This window comes from Heterodontus francisci, chromosome 27, assembly GCF_036365525.1.
Source record: "Heterodontus francisci isolate sHetFra1 chromosome 27, sHetFra1.hap1, whole genome shotgun sequence".
NCBI classification, from domain to species: Eukaryota; Metazoa; Chordata; class Chondrichthyes; order Heterodontiformes; family Heterodontidae; genus Heterodontus; species Heterodontus francisci.
In genome coordinates, this window is record NC_090397.1 from 47,227,604 (window position 1) to 47,248,408 (window position 20,805).

A 20,805-nucleotide genomic window follows, 5' to 3' on the forward strand; every position below is an offset into this window, starting at 1 on the left:
TCACTGAGACATGCAGTCTAAACTGGAAAGTGTAAGTCAGCATATTTCATTCAATGTAAAATCATGCACAGCAAGCTAAATAAAGAAGGAAAAAGATAAGCTTGAGAGATAAGAGATAAAAGAGAAAGTAAAACAATTTAATTTAAAATTTTTAAAAACTCAGCTACAATAAAGTGCTGAAGAAATGAAACTCTACACTTGTAAATTAAATATTATGGGCCAGAGAGGTGGTTTGGCAAAAATTAAGACTTATCAAGCCATTAAATATTCACTTACACAATGTACAAGCCATAACCTTTACTGGAATGTTTAGTGGGTAAGAAGCAGATAAGTACAGCACCTTCAAGCCCTTCATGTATTTTAATCCTGAGTCTCATCAACGAGGTACTGGTTTAGCAAAACCTGTGGAGGAGCTGGGAAAATCGGACAGCAGCTTCTGGATTTCCACATTTAAGTGTGCCTGTGCGAACACCAGAAGTTTCTGTTCAATTTACTCCGTAATAACTGTGAGCGCTGATAGCCTCTCAATTATTTCTATTGCAAAATCTGGCCAGTGTCAAATAAATATGTCTTTCATTATATGGTTTGTATAGATTCTGGTCTCTCTGTAGAAGTCCTTCTGTATTGATATGTTTTATAAATGTTTGTATATCAGCTTGTTTAGTCAAATGGTGGAATGCTTTAATTGAAATTCATCCAACAGCTATTTTCCGAGTCTCTTCTACTGCATTGTTGCAAGACTCTCCATACTTCCAGATTATATTGCAGAGGAATCCAAATTTCAAGATGCTATACATTTGTGACCTGTCAGATTAAATTTTTGGGAGATTTCCTGCATGCACCAGCTGAAAGGAATTGCAGAAGAAAATCAAACCTGGTTAATTTTTTAAATGTGGCAAAAATATTTTTGTCTATCAATTACAGCTATTTGTATAAATCTATGAATTCAGTAGTATTTTCTGTAGGATAAAAGAACAGTAGTGAATATAAATTATGTACTCGGAAAAAGCATGCTAAATATTTGTAGTTAGAAAGTTTTTAGAGGAAAAAAATAAATTTTACACTTAATATTGGAAATGATTTATGCTTTCTGCAGGAACTAGATTTAAAATCATGCCATTGTGACCTGTTGGATATAGTATATACGTGCAAAACTAGAAATCAGATGTATTTTTTTGGTCAGTAGACCACTGATTAATGATGAATTCTTAGTAGATGTTGAGGAAAGGGCTGGTTGTGGTTGTCTCCCTATTTTTCTATTTTCTACAAAATCAGGTCTCCAGCAATTGAATGCATAAACCAGAGCCACTGGAAAATCATGGCAAAAATGAAAAGGATTTCCCTCTTTTCTTGTAGAGAAATTGAAGAGTATTGTAGATATGTATAGATATTTTTATTGCTAAATCTTATTATTCAATTATTTTAATATCCTAATGGCCGCTATTCATGGCACAGAGCACATTTATGGGCATAATATTGCTCGTATTTTCTACTTGTACATAACTTCCTCTTTAAGATATTTTATTGACGTTTACAACACAGGAAGAGGTCATTTGGCCCATTATGCCTGATCCAACTCTTGCTGGAGTAATGCAAAACTAATTCCACAGTTCTGTGCTCTTGCAAGATCTTTCTCTGTTAAGATATTTTCCATTTTTTTTCCTTTAAATATAGGTCTCTGACACTACTACTCCACATGGCGAAGTATTCCATGCTCCAATAATCCTCTGTATAAAGAATTCATTCTGTTGAACTCCTTTCATTGTTATAAAAACTTAAATTAAATCTCCTCTTAACCTTCTTTGCTTAGCAGAAAATGTCCCAGTATCTCACTTTTTTCCTTTAGTGGATTTGCAAAAGGACATGCAGCTGTGATGTTTCAGTGGTCAGGTCATTAATTCTCTTGAATTTTCATAAAGTTTCATAAGAATATTATTCAATGTGGGCATTTATATATATTCGTATTTTAAAATCTGGATTGACATTTTGAGAAAGCTAAACATGTTACATAGAAACATAGAAAATTTATGACACAAAGGAAGCCATTCGGCTCATTGTGGCTGTGCCGGCTGAAAAATTAGGATCATCTGATGAAAGGTCAGGACCTGAAACGTGAACTCTGTTTCTCTCTCCACAGGTGCTGTCTGACCTACTGAGTATTTCCAGCGTTTTTCGTTTTTGTTTCAGATTTCCAGCATCCGCAGTATTTTGCATTTGAACTATTTTAAATGTCAGATTGTATCTCGTTGGAGCTAGTAGCAAATATGTTAATTTTACTTTACAGCCAGAGTGGTACCTGACACAGGTGCTAATGTGGATTGGAAACCATATTAAGTTTTTTGAAGAGAAAATTCAGCCCATTGTAGAGAAAACAGGCTCTTCCTTGGATGCCAAGGTAAGTTTCTATGCAATTTTATTCAGAAAATTATGCTATCTAAAGTTATTTATTTAAAATAATACTCTTGTAAGAATATTTTCTTGATATAATGTTTTTAAACGTTTATGAGGAAATCATTTATTATTTTAGATGTGTTTCTTAGCACGTTTCCCAGTTTTGTTAAGAGCATGAAAGACTAAAAGAGTCTTTTTAAAATAAAAGTTACAAACTGCAGCTAGCTGACATGGTTGATTAAAAAGTTAAAATTTTTCACATTCAATTGTCAATTAAATAAGAATTTCTACTGTCCTGTTTCTGATATTTAAATCTGTAGTATTTTATTTATCCCTTATTTTGCTACAGTTTTTCCCCTTTTATTTTTCCCTGTCTGTCCTCACCAAATGTGATCCGTAGTTTTTATGATCAAGAAGTTATCGAGTGACCTGTGTTATAGAAAACCTGTGCAGTTAATATTGCCTTACTGAACATTTTTATTTACCTGAATAAATGGAAGACTTTAAATTGATTGCCGATAAATGGTTCCTTGGATAACAAAGTCAGCAATTGAAAGTTTAAAATTAAGATCAGAAAAAATAAGACAGTTGAGCTGGAACATTTTGCTCTGGTATCACTTTTTAGCATGCGCACACTATGTATTGCTGTATTTTCTCCATTGCTGCAAAAATGGTATATTTTGTCATGGTCTGTATCCAGAAATTAGGGTGTACAATCCTAGAACGTATTATCACATCATACCTTACTCACAAAAGCTTATTATGAACCTTGGCAGTGTTTAGTCTAAATTTTTCCAGTAACATGTTTCCACCTGCCCTTGTTGTTTAGCTGGAGTTCTCACGGGGTCTGGTAATGCTGGTTTTGGAGAAGATGTCTGCTGATATTCCTAGGCTCCTCTATGATGATAACCTGTTTTGCCACATGGTAGATGAAATATTGTTGTTTGAGAAAGAGCTACACAGTGCCTATGGCTATCCTAACAACTTGCCAAGCTGTATGCACATCCTCTCAGAAGAGACCTGCTTTCAGAAATGGTTGACAGTGGAAAGAAAATGTAAGCACAAATGGATCTTTGAGGTATCTAGTAAAAATGTAGATTATAATAGAAGAATAATTCTACTGGAACTCATTTTTCCATAGGCATTTAATATCAGTGAATCTGTTGTCTGACAGGATCAGTACAATTTAATGTCTTACAGTTTTTATGTGTGTATATCTATAGGATAAATAATATTTTAGAAACATGTTACATGTGTAAAGTGATCGATTATACTGAAGCAAAATATATGGGCATATATTTCTGTTTAAAAATTAACAAGTCACAGGCACTCAGTGCTGATTTGATGAAGATATAAATGATTGCCTGCATTCTTGGATTTCAGTTGCTTTAGAAAAGATGGACTCTGTATTGTCTTCAGAAGCTGCATGGACATCCCAGTATAAGGACATCACTGATGTAGATGAGATGAAAGCTCCAGATTGTGCTGAAACATTCATGACACTTCTTCTAGTTATTACAGGTAAAGCAGACTAAGAATATACAGTACAGAAAAAGGCTACTCACCCCAACATACAAATATACCAATTAAGAGCAGGAGTCGGCCGTTCAACCCCTTCGAGACTGCTCCATCATTTAATAAGGTCATGGCTGATCTGATTGTGGCCTCGTTTCCACTTTCCCGCTTACCTATGATACCTTTTGGCTGCTTTATTAGTCAAGAATTTATCTACCTCTGCCCTTTAAAAAAATATTTAATGACCCTGCCTCCACCACTCTCTGGGGAAGAGAGTTCCAAAGAATCACAACCCTCAGAGAAAATATTTCTCCTCATCTCCATCTTAAATGGGTGACCCCTTATTTTTAAACTGTGACCCGTAGTTCTAATCTCTCTCACAATGGGAAACATCCTTTCAGCATCCACCCTGTCAAGTCCCCTCAGGATCTTCTATGTTTCAATAAGATCACTGTCATTCTTCTAAACTCCAATGGATACAGACCCAACCTGTCCAAGCTTTCTTCATAAGATAACCTCCAAGTCCATTTATGCTCCACTTGAGCCTCCTGCCATCCTTCTTCATCTAACTCTATCAGCATAACCTTTTCTTCGTTTTCCCCTCGCATGCTTTTTCAGCTTCCCCTTAAATGCATCTGTACTATTTGCTTCAACCACTCCCTGTGGTAGTGAATTCCACATTCTCATCACCTTGGATTTGTAGTTTCTTCTGAACTTCCTGTTTGCTTTCTTGGTGACTATCTTGTGGTGTTGACGTCTAATTTTGCTGTTCCCCACAAGTGAAAATACTCTTTCTGTGTCTACTCTATCAATGCCTTTCATAACTTTAAAGACCTTTATTAGGTTACCCCTCAGTCTTCTCAAGGGAAAAAGAAACCTTGATTATTTCCTGATAGGTATAACCTTGCACTTCTGGTATCATCCTTGTCAATCTTTTTTTCACCCTATCCATTGCCTCTAAATCCTTTCTATAACCTTACAGTCAGAACTGTACATAGAACTCCAAGTGTGGTCTAAACAAGGTCTGATACAAGTTTTAGCGTAACTTCTCTACTTTTCAGTTCTATCCCTCTAGAAATAAACCCTAATGCTTTATTTACCTTTTTTATTGCCTTATTAACCGGCATCAATACTTTTAGTGATTTGTGTGTTGGTACTCTGAGATCCTTTTGCTGCTCTACCCCATTTAGATTCTTCTTTTCACAACACTTTAGGAAGGATGTGAGGGTCCTTGAGATGATGCAGTGGAAATTTGCCAGAATGGTTCCATTAGAGATTTTAGCTACAAGGTTAGGTTGGAGAAGCTGGAGTTGTTCTCCTTGGAGCAAAGGAGATTGAGGGGAACATTGATAAAGCTGTACAAGATTATCACAAAGAAAAGCTGTTTCCATTAGCTGATAGTACAGGGACTAGGGGACGCAGATTTAAGGTTTTGGCAAGCGATGCAGGGGGAATGAGGAAGAACGTTTTTACGCAGTGAGTCGTAACAACCTGGAACTCGTTGCCTATGAGGGTGGTGGAAGTGGAGACAATCAATGATTTTAAAAAGAAGTTGGATTGGCATTTGAGGAAAATAAACTTTCAGGACTATAGGGGTAGAACAGGGGAATGGGACTGACTGGATTGCTCTTCAGAGAGCTGACATGGACACAGTGGACCAAATGGCCTCCTTGTGTGCCATTATGACTCTAATATGTGACCTCCTTATTTTCTTACCAAAATGTTATACCTCATGCTCATCTGGGTTAAAATTCATTTGCCAATTTATGCCCATTTTGCAAGTTTATTAATGATGTCTTGTAATTTGTTACAGTATTCCTCACTATTGTCCTTGAACATGATGTTGCGTCCCAAATTCATGCCCATCTTGCCTGCAACTCCATGTTTGAACCTGTCAAATCAGGTTTCTGCACCCATCACAGCACTGAAATAGCTCTGCAGAGTCACAGCACATAGGGCGGCACAGTGGCGCAGTGGTTAGCACCGCAGCCTCACAGCTCCAGGGACCCGGGTTCGATTCCGGGTACTGCCTGTGTGGAGTTTGCAAGTTCTCCCTGTGTCTGCGTGGGTTTTCTCCGGGTGCTCCGGTTTCCTCCCACAAGCCAAAAGACTTGCAGGTTAATAGGTAAATTGGCCATTATAAATTGTCGCTAGTATAGGTAGGTGGTAGGGAAATATAGGGATAGGTGGGGATGTTTGTTGGGAATATGGGATTAGTGTAGGATTAGTATAAAAAATGGGTGGTTGATGTTCGGCACAGACTCGGTGGGCCGAAGGGCCTGTTTCAGTGCTGTATCTCTAATCTAATCTAATCTAATCTATTGACCATCTCCCTAATTTGGTGTGCAAATTTAGAAATTGTTTTTGATTCCAAAGTCTAATTCGATAATATAAATTGTGAACAAAGGTAGTTGCAGCACAGACGCTTGTAGTACTCCACTTTCTACCTTCTGCCACTGTGAATAGCTACCATTATCTCTGCTGTCTAGTTTCTATATCACATTCAAATAGCTATTTATAATGCTATTTGTCCCCTGACTACATTCTCTGACCTTATTCATTGGAATATTATGTAGCACCTTATTGGGGGCCTTTTGGAAATCTAGATAAACTAAATTGACTGCATTACCCTTGTCTACCCTTTCTGCTAGTTCTGATGAAGTTCAATGCTTTGCTTCCTTGTGTCCCAGGTATATTGTAGTGTCCATTTGCAAGCTGCTATATAGAACTCTGTATCCATTTTGCTAAAGTAACAACTGGCAAAAGAAGGCATGGAAGGTAAAAATAGCTTTCAAGTCCCCAACGCCTTTGCTTTCACAGAAAAGGTTTAATTCACCCACCCTAGCATGAACTCTTGCTCAATTCATTTAATTCTTGACTGCAAAGTTTCTCCCTATCCAACAAAGATAATTGAGAAAACTGTAAAATACTTATCTAACCTTATTCGTCTTTAACTAGTTTCTTTTACTTTGGTGAACACCAAAAGAAATATACGCACAGAATACTCAGAAGCCAACGTTATCACTAATATGTTTCCAGTTTTTTAATACTGCAGTAAGTTCTGTAGATTCTATTAAATTTATTTAAAAAGTTTTGTTCTCTGGTTGACAGCTATTTTGGCAAAGTCGCATCTATTGCCCATCCCTAGCTGCCCTGAGAAGGTGATGGTGGAACTTCTCCTTGAACCTCTGCAAGCCCATGTTGATGAGCTTACAATGGTGTTAGGTAGTGAATTCCAGGATTTTGACAACATGACAATGAAGGAACCAGTGATGAACGTTGAAGTCAGGATCGTGTATGACTTGGACAGTGACCTGTAGGTAGTGGTGTAACCATTGCATTGCTGCTCTTGTTCTTTGTGGCAGAGATTGTGGGACTGAGAAGTGGTGGCAGGGTATATTGAATTTAATGGTGGGATACCGATCAAGCACACTGCTGTATCCTTGGTGTTAAATTTTTTTGAAAGTTGTGGCAGCATTCATCCGTGTGAGTGATGGGTATTCTATCATCCTCCTGACTTGAATCTTGTATGTGATGGACAGGCATTGATGGGTCAGGAGGTGAGCCACTTGCTGCAAAGTATTAGCCTCTGCCCTGCTATTGTAGCCACAGTGTTGATATGACTGGTCCAGTTCAACTTCTGGGAAATGGTAACACTCCAGATGTTGATGTTGGGGGTAGGTGGGTTTGGCGATCGTGGTACTCTTGAAGGCCAAGGGAAGCTGGATGGGCCTTTTCTTGCTGGAGATGATCATTGCCTGGCACTTATGTAGCTTGAATGTTCTTTGCCATTTGTCAGCCTAAGCCTGGATATTGTCCAGGTCATGCTGTGGACTTGGTGGATTTGAATGGGTTGTTTCATTATTGGAGGAGTTGCGAATACTGCTGAGCATTGTAGAATTTTCTGTGAACAGCCACCCTCCTGACCTCATGATAGGGGTAGATGAAGCAGCTGTTGGTAGTTGGGTTACGAAGGCTTCCCTGAGGCAGCGGTGTCCTGGGATTCCAAAGATTGGTCTCCAACAAATCATGACTGTTTTCCTTTGTGTCAGATATAACTTCAGGCACCAGAGGGTAGCTGACTCCCAGTGATTTCAGTTCTTCTAAGGCTGCTTTCCTTTGGGCAATTACTCTTTTCCCTCCTCTGGCATTTATTTCAGGTGTCCATGTCTGGACCAAGGCTCTGTAGTTCTGACAAAACTAAACTGATTGTCAGAAATCAACCTACTCGTGAGGGTCTGTCAATTGTTGACTTCATTTGTGCTCAGTTGATAGCATTCTTGCCTCTGAGTCACAAGGTTCTTGGTTCAAGTTCCATTCCAGGACTTGAGCTCAAAAATCAAGGCTGACACTCCAATGCAGTAGTGAGGGTGTGCTGCACTGTCAGATGTGTCATCTTTCGGATGAGACGTTAAACCAAGGCCCCATCTGCTTGCTCTGGTGGATGTAAAAGAGTCCATGGTACTATTTCGAAGAGCAGGGGAGATATTGTGTCCTTACGTGTGCTTGGTTCACCAGCACATGGTTCCAATGCAGCAGAAATCAGAGTCGTGTTCTGGCCAATATTTATCCCTCAATCAACATCAGGGTCCATAACCTTTGCTCTGTATAGTGTACTCAACCAGTTCTTAATGTTGCATGGTGTAAATTGAATTAGCTGAACAATTGGTGTCTGTGATGTTGGGAGGAGGCGGATTAGGATTCTCCGTTTGGCTGAAGATACTTGCAAACCTTGTGTCTTGCACTCGCATTGGAATCCACCATGGTTAAGGATTGGGATATTCATGGCACTTCCTTCTCCTGTCAGTTACATTTTGTCAGTTACCATTCTCTACTGAATGTGTTAGGACTAAAGAGCTTTGTTCTGATCTGTTGATTGTGGGATCTTTAGCTATGCCTATAACCTGCTGCCTTTGGTCTTTAGCATACAAGTAGTCCTGTTGTAGCTTCATTAGGTTTTTGCTTCATTCTAAGTTATGCTTGGCGCTGCTCCTGGCATGACATTCTACAATTTCCATTGAACCAGAGCTAGTCCACTGGCTTGATGGTGATGGAGGTGGGAAAGATGTTCCGGACCATGAGATTACAGATTATGGTGGTATACAATTCTGTTGCCTTTGGCCTACAGTGCCCCATATTTTCCCAATTTTGGGCTGCTTTACCTGTCTCACTTAGCATGGCAGTAGTGCTACACTATACAATAGAGGCTGTCCTCACTGTAAAGGCGAGACTTTGCCTTCATAAGTACTGTGTGGTGGTCAATCCTATTAATGCTGCTGTAGACAGACATGTCAGCAGTAGGTGCGTTGATGAGGATGAGGTCAAGTTTTTAAAAATTTGTTTCATGGGATGTGGGCGTCACTTGCAAGGCCGGCATTTGTTGCCCATCCCTCATTGCCCTTGAGAAGGTGGTGGTGAGCTGCTGCCTTGAACCACTACAGTCCATCTCGTAAGTAAGTTATTCACACCACTTTACTTAGAAACTGTTACAAATTAATGTTTCTTTTGAATTATGACAATACTATCTGAATTTGTGTAGTGCCTTTAAACGAACAAAACATCCCAACGTACTTCACAGGAGGGTTATAAAGCAAAATTTGACACTGAGCCACGAAGCGATATGGCCAAAAGCTTCCTCAAAGAGGTAGGTGTTAAGGGATGTCTTAAAAGAGGAAGGAGAGGTTTAGAGAAGGAATTCCAAAGCTTAGGGCCTAGGGAGCTGAAGTCACAGCCACCAGTGGTGGAGCAATTCAAATCGAGGATGTTTGAGATGCCAGAATTAGAGAAGCATAGATATCTTGAAAGGTTGTGGGGCTGGAGGAGATTACAGAGATAGGGAGGGGCGAGGACAAGGAGGGAGTTGAAATCAAGGATGAGAATTTTAAAATTGAGGTGTTACTTAATTGGGAACCTTTGTAGGTCAGCAAGCACAGGAGTGTTGGATGAACGGGACTTGGTGCGAGTAAGGACATGGACAACAGAGTTTTGGATGATCTCAAGGTTACAGAGGATAGAATGTGGGAGGCGGGCCAAGTGTGCGTTGGAATAGTCTAGTCTCGACATAAAGGCATGAATGAGGGTTTCAGTAGCAGACGAGGCGGGGCGGAGTCAGGCAATGTTGGAAGTGGAAGTAGGTGGTCTTAGTGATAGCGCACATATGGAGTTGGGAGCTCATCTCGGGGTCACATATGACACCCAGATTTCAAACAGTCTGATTCTGGAATTGGTAGCTAGGGAATGGAGCTTGTAGTGGGGACTGAAGACAATGGCTTCAGTCTTCCCAATATTTAATTGGAGGACATTTCTGCAAATCCAGCACTGGATATCAGACAAGCAGTCTGATAATTAAGTGACAGTGGAGGAGTCAAGAGAGGTGGTGGTGAGGTAGAGCTGGGTGCCATCAGCATATGTGTGAAAACTAATGCTGTGTTTTCAGATGATGTTGCCAAGGTGTAGCATAGATGAAAAATAAGAGGGGACCAAGGATAGATCCTTGGGGAACACTAGAGGTAACAGTGCAAGAGTGGGGAGGGAAGCCATTGCAAGTGATTCTCTGGCCATGATTAGATAGATCAGAATGGAGCCAGGTAAGTGCAGTGCCACCTAGCTGGGCGATAGTGGGAGGCTTTGGAGAAGGATGGTGTGGTCTGTCGTGTCAGAGGCTGTAGGAATGTTGAGAAAGATAGAGTCATTGTGGCACAGAAGGGGGGCATTCGGACCATTGTGTCCATGCTGGCTCTCGGTAGAGCAGTCCAGTCAGTTCCATTCCCCCACTCTATCCCCATAGCCCTGCAAGTTTATTTCCTTCAAGTGCCCATCCAGTTTCCTTTTAAAATCATTCATCGTCTCCACTTCCACCACCCTCAGAGGCAATGATTTCCAGGATATTACCACTCTCTGCATAAAGTTCTTCCTCACAACCCCTTGCATCTTTTGCCCAATGCCTTAAATCTGTGACCCTGTACTATAAAGGACAGTTTACCTTTGTCACTGTATTGTAGGATGTCAGAAAGATGGTATTTAAATATCTGATCCAGTCTGTAAAAGCCAACATTGGCATCATGAATCATTACTGGGTTGAATTTTGTGTTTTTTCTCGGGGTATGTTTCTTTCTTTTAACTTGAATCCATGCTCTTAATTAGTCTCTGAAGTTGATTTAAACATCAAAGGAATTTTGTGAGCTTATTAAGTGCAAAGGAGCCAAATTGCAAAATGTACATATGTTGGCTTTTCCATTTCATAATTCTGAACCATGGAACAATAGAAAAGTTACGGCACAGATATGGCCATTCAGTCCATCGTGTCTGCGCCGGCTAGAAAACGAGCTGCCCAATCTAATCCCACCTTCCAGCACCTGGTCTGTAGTCTTGCAGGTTACAGCACTTCAGGTGCAGGTCCAGGTACCTTTTAAATGAGTTGAGGGTTTCTGCCTCCACCACCGATCCGGGCAGCGAATTCCAGACACCCATCAACATCTGGGTGAAGAAGTTTTCCCCCATGTTCCCTCTAATTCTTCTACCAATCACCTTAAATCTGTGCCCCCTGGTAATTGACCTGTCCGCCAGGGGAAACAGGATCTTCCTGTCTACTCTATCTAAGCCCCTCATAATTTTGTACACCTCAATTAATTCACCCCTCAGCCTCCTCTGTTCTAAGGAAAACAACCCTAGCCTATCCAATCTTTCACCATAGCTGAAATTTTCAGGCCCTGGCAACATTCTTGTAAATCTCTGTACTCTCTCCAGAACAATTACATTCTTCCTGTAATATGGTGACCAGAACTGTATGCAATACTCCAGCTGTGGCCTAACCAGCGTTTTAAACAGTTCCCGCATAACATCCCTGCTTTTGGATTCTATACCTCGGCCAATAAAGGAAAGCATTCCATATGCCTTCTCTTTATCTACCTGTCCTGCCACCTTCAGGGACTTGCGGACATGCTCTCCAAGGTCTCTCACTTCCTGTACCCCTCTCAATATCTTCCCGTTTATTGTGTATTCCTTTGCTTTGTTTGCCCTCCCCCCAGTGCACTACCTCGCACTTCTCCAGATTGAATTCCATTTGCCACTTTTCTGTCCACTCAAACAAACTATTGATATAATTCTGGAGTCTTAAACTCTCCTCATCACTGTCAATTACATGGCCAATTTTTGTGTCACCTGCAAATTTCCCGATCATGCTTCCCATATTTAAGTCCAAATCATTAATCTATACCACAAACAGCTAGGGACCCAACACTGAGCCCTGTGGAACACCACTGGAAACCACCTTCCATTCACAAAAACATTCGCCGACCATTACCCTGAGCCAATTTTGGATCCAACTCACCACATTCCCCTATATCCCATGGGTTTTTACGTTTCTGACCAGTCTGTCATGTGGGACCTTGTCAAATGTCTTACTAAAATCCATGCAGACAACATCCACTGCACTGCCCTCATCAATGGTTGCTTCCTCAACAAATTCAATTAAGTTAGTAAGACACGACCTTCCCTTAACAAATCCATGCTGACTATCCCTGATTAATCCGTGCCTTTCTAAGTGACAGTTTATCCTATCTCTCAGAATTAATTCTAGTAATTTGCCCACCACCGAGGTCAGACTGACCGGCCTATAATTATTTGGTTTATCCCTCACACCCTTTTTAAACAATGGTACAACGTTTGCAGACCTCCAATCCTCTGGTACCTCACCTGTATCTAGTCAGGATTTGAAGATGATCCTTACAGTATCCGCTATTTCCTCCCTGGCTTCCTTTAACAGACTGGGATACAATCCATCTGGCCCTGGTGATTTGTCCACTCTCAAGGATGTCAGACCGTCTAGTACTTCGTCTCTTATTATGTTTATCGTATCTAATATTTCACACTCCTCTTTAACTACAATGTCTGCATCAATCCTCTACTTTGTGAAGACAGACACAAAGTACTCATTAAGAATCCTGCCCACATCTTCTGCATCCACGCATAAGTTACCTTGTACATCGTTGATAGGCCCTACCCTTTCCTTAGTTAGGCTACATAGTTAGATTTTCATATTTATTTTTACAGACCGGTACAAGAACCTTCCTACAGCTGCCCGAAAACTACAGTTTTTGGAATTGCAGAAAGAGCTGATTGATGATTTTAGGATTCGTCTGACTCAAGTGATGAAGGAGGAGACCCGTTCTCCTCTTGGATCCCGTTACTGTGCCATTCTGAATGCTGTTAACTATATAGCAGCAGTGTTAGCAGATTGGGCAGACAATGTGGTAAGAAAATTCATACCTCTGCTTTCGTAGTTATGGAAAACTTGTTTTTGATGGCAAGAAAGAATACATCTGTTTCAAAATAATTATATATGCTTTAAGTATCTCTAGCAATAGAGTAATGTTGACTTAGTGTTATGGCATTAAGTGAAAGGCTTCTGTTTATATAGTGCCCCATTACATCTTTCAAATCTTTCAAAGTGCTTCACAAGCAGGTAATTACTTTGAACAGTTACCATGACAGCTGTGCACATAGCTTGGTTTTATCTTCTTAGACAGAGCCTCAGGAACAAGGATGACTTTCTTACACTCCAGGGTTGTGGGTCCTTAGGTGACTGGTCCAATTCTGGATCCGCACACACTACCACAGGTGGGGCAGGTGGTGTTTGGTGAGGTGAGTGAATGGGATGCTTGAATTTCTGAGGCATTATGGATATTCTGTCGTTCCTGTTCGTTGAGCGTCGCCAAGTTGCTTGTAAGACGCTGCCTGAGTAGGTCTTTCTTCACAGAGTCCTTGATACCATCGACATCGATGTTCCTGAGGCTATGCTTCTGCTGTTTTTGGCCTGGGTTTATGGAGATAGTAGCTTGGATTAGGCGATGGTCAGTCCAGCAGTCATCGGCTCCTATCGTGGCACGGGTGATGTGAACATCTTGCAGTCCTTCGCTTGGACAGTGATATAGTCAAGCAAATGCCAAAGCCTGGAGCGAGGGTGCTGCCATGAGGTCTTATATTTGTCTGTCTGACGAAATAGGGTGTTCGTTATGATCAGGCCATGTTCAAGGAATTTCATTAGAAGAAGGACCCGGTTAGTGTTAGCTCTTCCGATTCCTTCTTGGCCAGTCACATCTTTCCAAACGTTTGTGTCCCTCCCAACTCTGGCATTGAAGTCTCCGAGGAGGATCAGCTTGTCTTCCTTGGGAACACGGGACAGTAAGTGATCAAGGCTGGAGTAGAATTCCTTTTTGGCCTCATCTGCTTTATAAATCAGCAGATGAATGACCAGTTAATCTGTCTTTGGTGGTGATTGCTTATGAGAATTGACCAGGGATCTTTAACTATTAGAATGGGCAGGCAAGGTTTTGGTTAAAGGGATAGCCCCTTTAAAATGCTAAATTCCCACACTATCAGGCTAGATTGTGCATTAAGTGTTACTATTACCATATCTCAAATATATCATTTTATTAATCTGTAAAACCAACTAAAAGAGAGATTTCTTGTGCAATTTAGAGACTTAAAATCTTTTTAAATCACTAAACCAAAGGAGGTTGTAAAACTCCATTTAATAATACAGTTAATACTGTGAATTGTTTAACTTTATGGAAAATAATTAAATGCAGTACAGTGATTGAGAAGCAGTGCATTATATTAAATATTGGGAGTGTGCATCTAAGATTTTAGTAATGAAGGGAGGATAAGGTCCGTGTTTACGAAATTAGGTCAAAGAACTATTCTCCAAGTTTAGAAATGCGTTTTCCCTTTTGTGTAGTTCTTTTTACAGCTTCAGCAAGCAGCACTTGAGGTTTGTGGAGCGAGCAGCACCATGACTGAGTTACAGCTTGGCCAGCTGGCCTCTCTTGAAAGCTCTGTCTTTGATAATATGATTGATTTGCTAGAGCGTCTCCGCTACGACATGTTGACACGACAAGTAGAGCACATATTCAGAGAAGTGAAGGACAAAGCAAAAACTTACAAGAAAGAAAGGTGAATATTTTGGACATTTGAGCTGCTACTATATTGCATTGTCATGTGTAACTGGACTAAATGTCAAATGTCATTTCATGTTTTAAGTTTTCAGGATTTTAGAATTGGTATTGAATATTCGTAAATTGATTGCGATTAAACTCTAAGGCATGAATGGGGGAGGAGAGAATGTACAAAAAACAAAGGAAATCAATGGTTTCTCTCTCCAGATTGGGAGAAATGGTTAATCATGGTTTTGCTAATGCCTTGAAATTTTTGAAAACCTTCCAATTTACTGTAATGGTCATTAAAGGAAATGAACACTGTTTAATTATGAATAACAAAGAAGGATTTGACTTATTTCAAAACTTCTGCAGTATGTAGGCAGAGATACAGTAGAGTTAGTATTCTTGGGAGAGTTAGCATTCTTACTTAAAGTTTACAGGTTGAATTCTGCACCCGCAACCCCCCCCCCCCCAACCCCCTGCATTTTTTCCCCATTGCCGCTGAAGGCAGTGTCATGTTGGGATACTGGCAGCTTTCTGGAACTTTACCCGACCTGGACAGTCTGCATTAGTGAACCTAGATAGTGTCATAGCCAAGTCTGATTTTGGCCTTGCCCAACATCCGTATATATAGTTCTACCTGGGGTCTCTGCACAGTGTTTGGGAGTCCCTGTTGGTTAACTAACTTAATTCAGACCAAGAATGGAACTTGGGAAATTCCAGGCTTGTATGCCTCAGGATGTCCACTCACCCACTAAATCATTGGTGAAACTCAACATATTGGCCCAGAATTTGGAATGAGAATAACAGTGAGGCTATCACACCCACCATTATAATGGAGGAAATCTGACATCAAATTCTGCAGTACCTACCTGCGCGGTTAAATGCAGCAATCCAGAAGTTGCTGTCAGATACTTTGCTCCTTACAGGGTACGCTGTTGCAGTCTTTGCCAATATTGAAATGATTACAACAGTGGTGCTTGTTGTAGTTGCCCATTAGTTCCACACTAAAAACAGCTGAAAAAGTTAGAGCTCGTGCATACAGGCGTAGGTGAGTTTTAATGGTGTGTTAAGTGATAATTACTGGTGAACAACCTCTCTGACTCTGAAAAAATAATTTCACAAGTGTGGAGTCTCATTCCTTCAGAAGAAAATTAGTGTTGGAGATTAAAAAATAGAAATAAAAATTAAAAACTTCACTTTTTAATGTCTGTCTCTTTTATTTCTTTCCTTTAATCCCATCCACATTTCCCAATCGTGATTTTGCTTTCTGTACATCATTTAAATCTAATTTATATTTCTTGTTTTATACTTCCTGGTTTGGACTCTGCATGTCCCAGTGAGGATTCTTCAATCTGATTGGTTGAAGAGTCTTTGTGCTGCTAGCCCTGCTGTCACATTCCACAGATTCCCTGTGGAGGAGACATGCCGGAAAGGATGACGGATTAGAGGAAATCTCTGCTGATGAGCCCACAAAAAGTCTGTGAGCAGCTGTCAGCGATGTGAATGGCAAGCACCCTTCCTTTGCTGCTGATTGCAAAATCCAGGCCATTAAATTTAATACAAAACAGAATTTCAGGTTTAGTGCGGCCAATTGTGCCATGTCATATAGGATCTGAATTGATCACTTTCATAAATTGCAGCAATTTGAATCATTTGAACGTTTATTCCCAAACTCTGTCAGGGTATTTACAACAAATTTGATTAACAGCAAAAGGACTGGCACCGAGAGTCTTAAAATACAATTGTATGCAATGTTTAAAACAAAAAGCATGTAACTGAATGTTGCTGGAATGAACTGCATAGGGATTAGCTCTGGTAAATTTCTTAAATCACACGGCAATGTTAAAGTTTAACAGATTCTCCAAGGAATGCAAAGCAGTCGTTATGGCTACTGGGGCCATTATTAACAATTCTAATCAAACTTTCAAGGATCACTGAATAATTGTTTTTTCAGTACAGTATTAATTGCTGAGTAAGATCACCAAGGATTCTATTAAAGCAAATTAATATTTAATTATAATGAGCCAGTGTTGGATCATGATATTTAACATGACTTAATATTTAACAAATAGAAGTTTATTACAAGTTTACACTTTTATTACATTTTCTTGATGAATAGAACATTAAGTGCTGCAGGAGGTTTTATACTCCCAAACTAGATCATTGGTAGGCATAAGAAATTTTAAATAGAAGTAGTCTGCCAGTATATATCAATAGTCCTTAAAAGAGAAGTGTTTTGTGTGGTTGTCTCCCATATTTTTGGGTAAAGTGTTTCACGGTTACCTATTGTGTACTGTCTATTTGTACAATAGATGTTGAATTCACTCTGGAGATTTTGTGTCTTGACTGAGATATTGATAAAATCTTTTTCTGTCAGTCTCTCTCTCTCCTGCTCCACCCTGCACCCATTAAAAATGGGAAAGCCTCCCATTATAAAAAGAACGTTGTATCTGTGCTTTTTTAATAGCAGCAACATTTAATCATAAGTTTATATTTTTATTGCATGCACGTCAAATTTGGACTTGGAATCATCTACAATGATAGTCACTATGGAGAAGGACGATGTAGGTGTAGAGAGAACAAATTAGCATTGAAAGGGAGGAGGAGGTATTAGTCGTTTTCGAGGGCTTAAAAGTGGACAAATCCCCAGGCCCAGATGAGATGTATCCCAGGCTGTTATGTGAAGCAAGGGAGGAGATAGCAGGGGCTCTGACACAAATTTTCAAATCCTCTCTGGTCACAGGAGAGCTGCCAGAGGATTGGAGGACAGCGAATGTTGTACCTTTATTCAAGAAGGGTGGCAGGAATATACCAGGTGATTACAGGCCTGTGAGTCTTAACATCAGTGGTAGGGAAACTATTGAAAAAAATTCTGAGCGACAGGATTGATCTACACTTGGAGAGGCAGGGATTAATCAAGGATAATCAACATGGCTTTGTCAGGGGGAGATCATGTGTAACAAACTTGATTGAATTTTTCGAGGAAGTGACTAGATGTGCAGATGAGGGTAAAGCAGTCGATGTAGTCTACATGGACTTCAGTAAGGCTTTTGATGAGGTCCCACATGGGAGATTGGTTAAGAAGGTAGGAGCCCATGGGATCCAGAGCAATTTGGCAAATTGGATCCAAAATTGGTTTAGTGGCAAGAGGCAGAGGGTATGGGCGAGGGATGCTTTTGTGATTGGAAGCTTGTGACCAGTGGTGTACCGCAGGGATCGGTGCTGGGACCCTTGCTGTTTGTAGTGTATGTTAATGATTTAGACGTGAATATAGGAGGGTATGATCAATAAGTTCGCAGATGACATGAAAATTGGCGGTGTCGTAAATAGTGAGGAGGAAAGCCTTAGATTACAGGATGATATAGATGGGCTGGTAAGATGGCAGAGCAGTGACAAATGGAATTTAATCCTGAGAAGTGTGAGGTGATGCATTTTGGGAGGACTAACAAGGCAAGGGAATATACAATATGTGGTAGGACCCTAGGAAGTACAGTGGGTCAGAGGGACGTTGGTGCACTTGTTCATAGATCACCGAAGGCAGCAGCACAGGTAGATAAGGTGGTTTGGAAGGCATATGGGATACTTGCCTTTATTAGCCAAGGCATAGAATATAAAAGCAGGGAGGTTATGATGGAGCTGTATAAACTGCTAGTTAGGCCACAGCTGGAGTACTGTGTAAAGTTCTGGTCACCACACAATCGGAAAAATGTGATTGCACTGGAGAGTGTGCAGAGGAGATTCACCAGGATGTTGCCTGGACTGGAGCATTTCAGCTATGAAGAGACACTGGACAGGCTAGGGTTGTTTTCCTTAGAGCAGAGAAAGCTGAGGGGGGACCTGATTGAGATATACAAAATTATGAGGGGCATAGATAAGTTAGATAGGAAGAAACTTATTCCCTTAGCGGAGGTGTCAATAACCCATAGATTTAAGGTAAGGGGCAGGAGCTTTAGGGGATTTGAGGAAAAACACTTTCACCCAGAGGGTGGTTGGAATCCGGAACGCACTGCCTGAGGGGGTGGTAGAGGCAGGAACCCTCACAACATGCACTTGAAACGCCATAGCGTACAAGGCTATGGGCTTAGTGCTGGAAAATGGGATTCGAATAGATAGGTGCTTGATGGCCGGCAAGGATACGATGGGCCGAAGGGCCTGTTTCTGTGCTGTATAACTCGATGACCCTAATATAGAAGTTTCCTGAAACTTTGTAGGTGACTTCATTTCTCAAGGTCCAGTCTCTGACAAGTAGACTTTTTGCAACTCAGATTATGCTGCGTGATATGTCATAACTGCTTATGTTGTGGCTGAAATAACTTACTGATCCCAGAGGTGGTCAGGTTGTACTGCTAGTATCACTTGGTTTATTTTTAATAGAATCACATGCTACTGCTGCTAGTGTTTGTTCAGTTGAAGATGTATAGCTTTACTGCAATTTTGCTTATAGGAACTACTTATTAGGTCAAGAATTTAATCTGCATACATCCCATAACTTTAGGGATTGAAAATTCTTTGGTAGTGGATGTATATAATAATACAAGCAGTACAGGATCATTAATATGGGTTATTTATTTTACAGGTGGTTGTTTTTGCCATCTCAGTCAGAGCAAGCAGTGATGTGTCTGTCTAGTTCAGCTTGTCCAATGTTACTGACTCTTCGAGACCTGTTGTTGCAGTTGGAGCAGAAACTCTGTCACTCACTTTTTAAATCTTTTTGGCAAATGCTTGCTGAGAAGCTGGACTTGTTCATCTACCAGGATGTAAGATACCAACAAATGAAAACTTTGATTTTTTTTTATAAACCACTAAGAATATGATTATAGCTTGTTTAGACTTGCTTAGAAGTTTTAGCTGTTGTCCCTTATACATTGAATCATTTGATAAGTCATTAAAGAAAGAAAACTTAGCCTGTGATTTGGGATTTCAAAAAAAGTTGTGCTTTTGTAATTTTTTTCAATGAATATTTCCAAACCAATATAAAACAGCCATTTCTGTATTAGAGGAAACAATAATTCTGACCAAAGAATATTTAAACTTTTGAATTTCATTTTGAATAATAGGTGTGTATGTATTCCCTGGCTGATTTTGGATCAGTATATAAAGAAGTGGTTTAGCTACAAGTGCCAATACAAGATCCAAAATGCATAGAAGTTACAAAATGGAAACAGGCTATTTGGCTCGAACGGTTTGTGTTGGCGTTTGTCCTCCATAAGAGCAAATAGTCTTAATCACATTTACCCACCCTGTTCCCCTATCCCTTTAACCCCTTTTCCTTTATCCACCTATCAAATCTAATTTTTAATGTCTACAGTTCCTACCTCGATCACTAAGCCTGAAAATGAATTCCATAGCCTCACGAAGTTTGATTAAGAAGTTTCTCTTTCTCACTTTTCTAAATCTCTTTGACTTAATCTTGTACCTATGACCCCCTCAATTAATAAACACTCTGCTGCTATCTATCCTGTCCCATCCTTTCATAATTTTACATTGTACTAGCATATCACACATACTCTGTGTTGTTCAAACCAAATAGGCCCAATTTTTCAAGTCTTTCTTTGCATTTGTATTTCCTGATACCAGGCACCATCTATTGAATCTGTGCTGTACCCTCTCTAAAACCTCAGTATTTTTCCAATAAGATGGTGCCCAATACTGCACATGATACTGTAATTAAGATCTTAAGCTTTATTGCGCTCATCCTTACCTCTCGTCTTTTATATTCTATGCATCTTGCAATAAAACCTTTGGTTCCATTAGCCTTTCAAAGGTTTTATCAACCAGAGGTCCTGTGAATCGCCATATCAAATCCAATTTCATATTAGATGTATCACATGACCTGGTTACCAATACTTTTGCCATGAATTTGTACACACCTGCAGGTAACATCCTCCACCTTTGATGCTCTTGTCCCCAGTAAACCCATTACACTCTCTCTCACCCTGGATGTTCCCCCAGTACGGCC

General features: G+C 40.2%; 1 protein-coding gene across 3 annotated transcripts in view; it reads left to right on the plus strand.

Annotated features, from left to right (window-relative positions):
• rint1 (RAD50 interactor 1) overlaps positions 1–20,805 on the plus strand; it is a 39,715-nt gene that overhangs the window by 12,426 nt on the left and 6,484 nt on the right. For all 3 annotated transcript variants that reach the window (XM_068059285.1, XM_068059282.1, XM_068059283.1), the window contains exons 6-11: positions 2,285–2,395; positions 3,221–3,446; positions 3,775–3,912; positions 12,958–13,157; positions 14,645–14,859; positions 19,423–19,603. In XM_068059285.1, the coding sequence (XP_067915386.1) occupies positions 2,285–2,395; positions 3,221–3,446; positions 3,775–3,912; positions 12,958–13,157; positions 14,645–14,859; positions 19,423–19,603 (1,071 nt within the window). The remainder of the gene's footprint in view (positions 1–2,284; positions 2,396–3,220; positions 3,447–3,774; positions 3,913–12,957; positions 13,158–14,644; positions 14,860–19,422; positions 19,604–20,805) is intronic.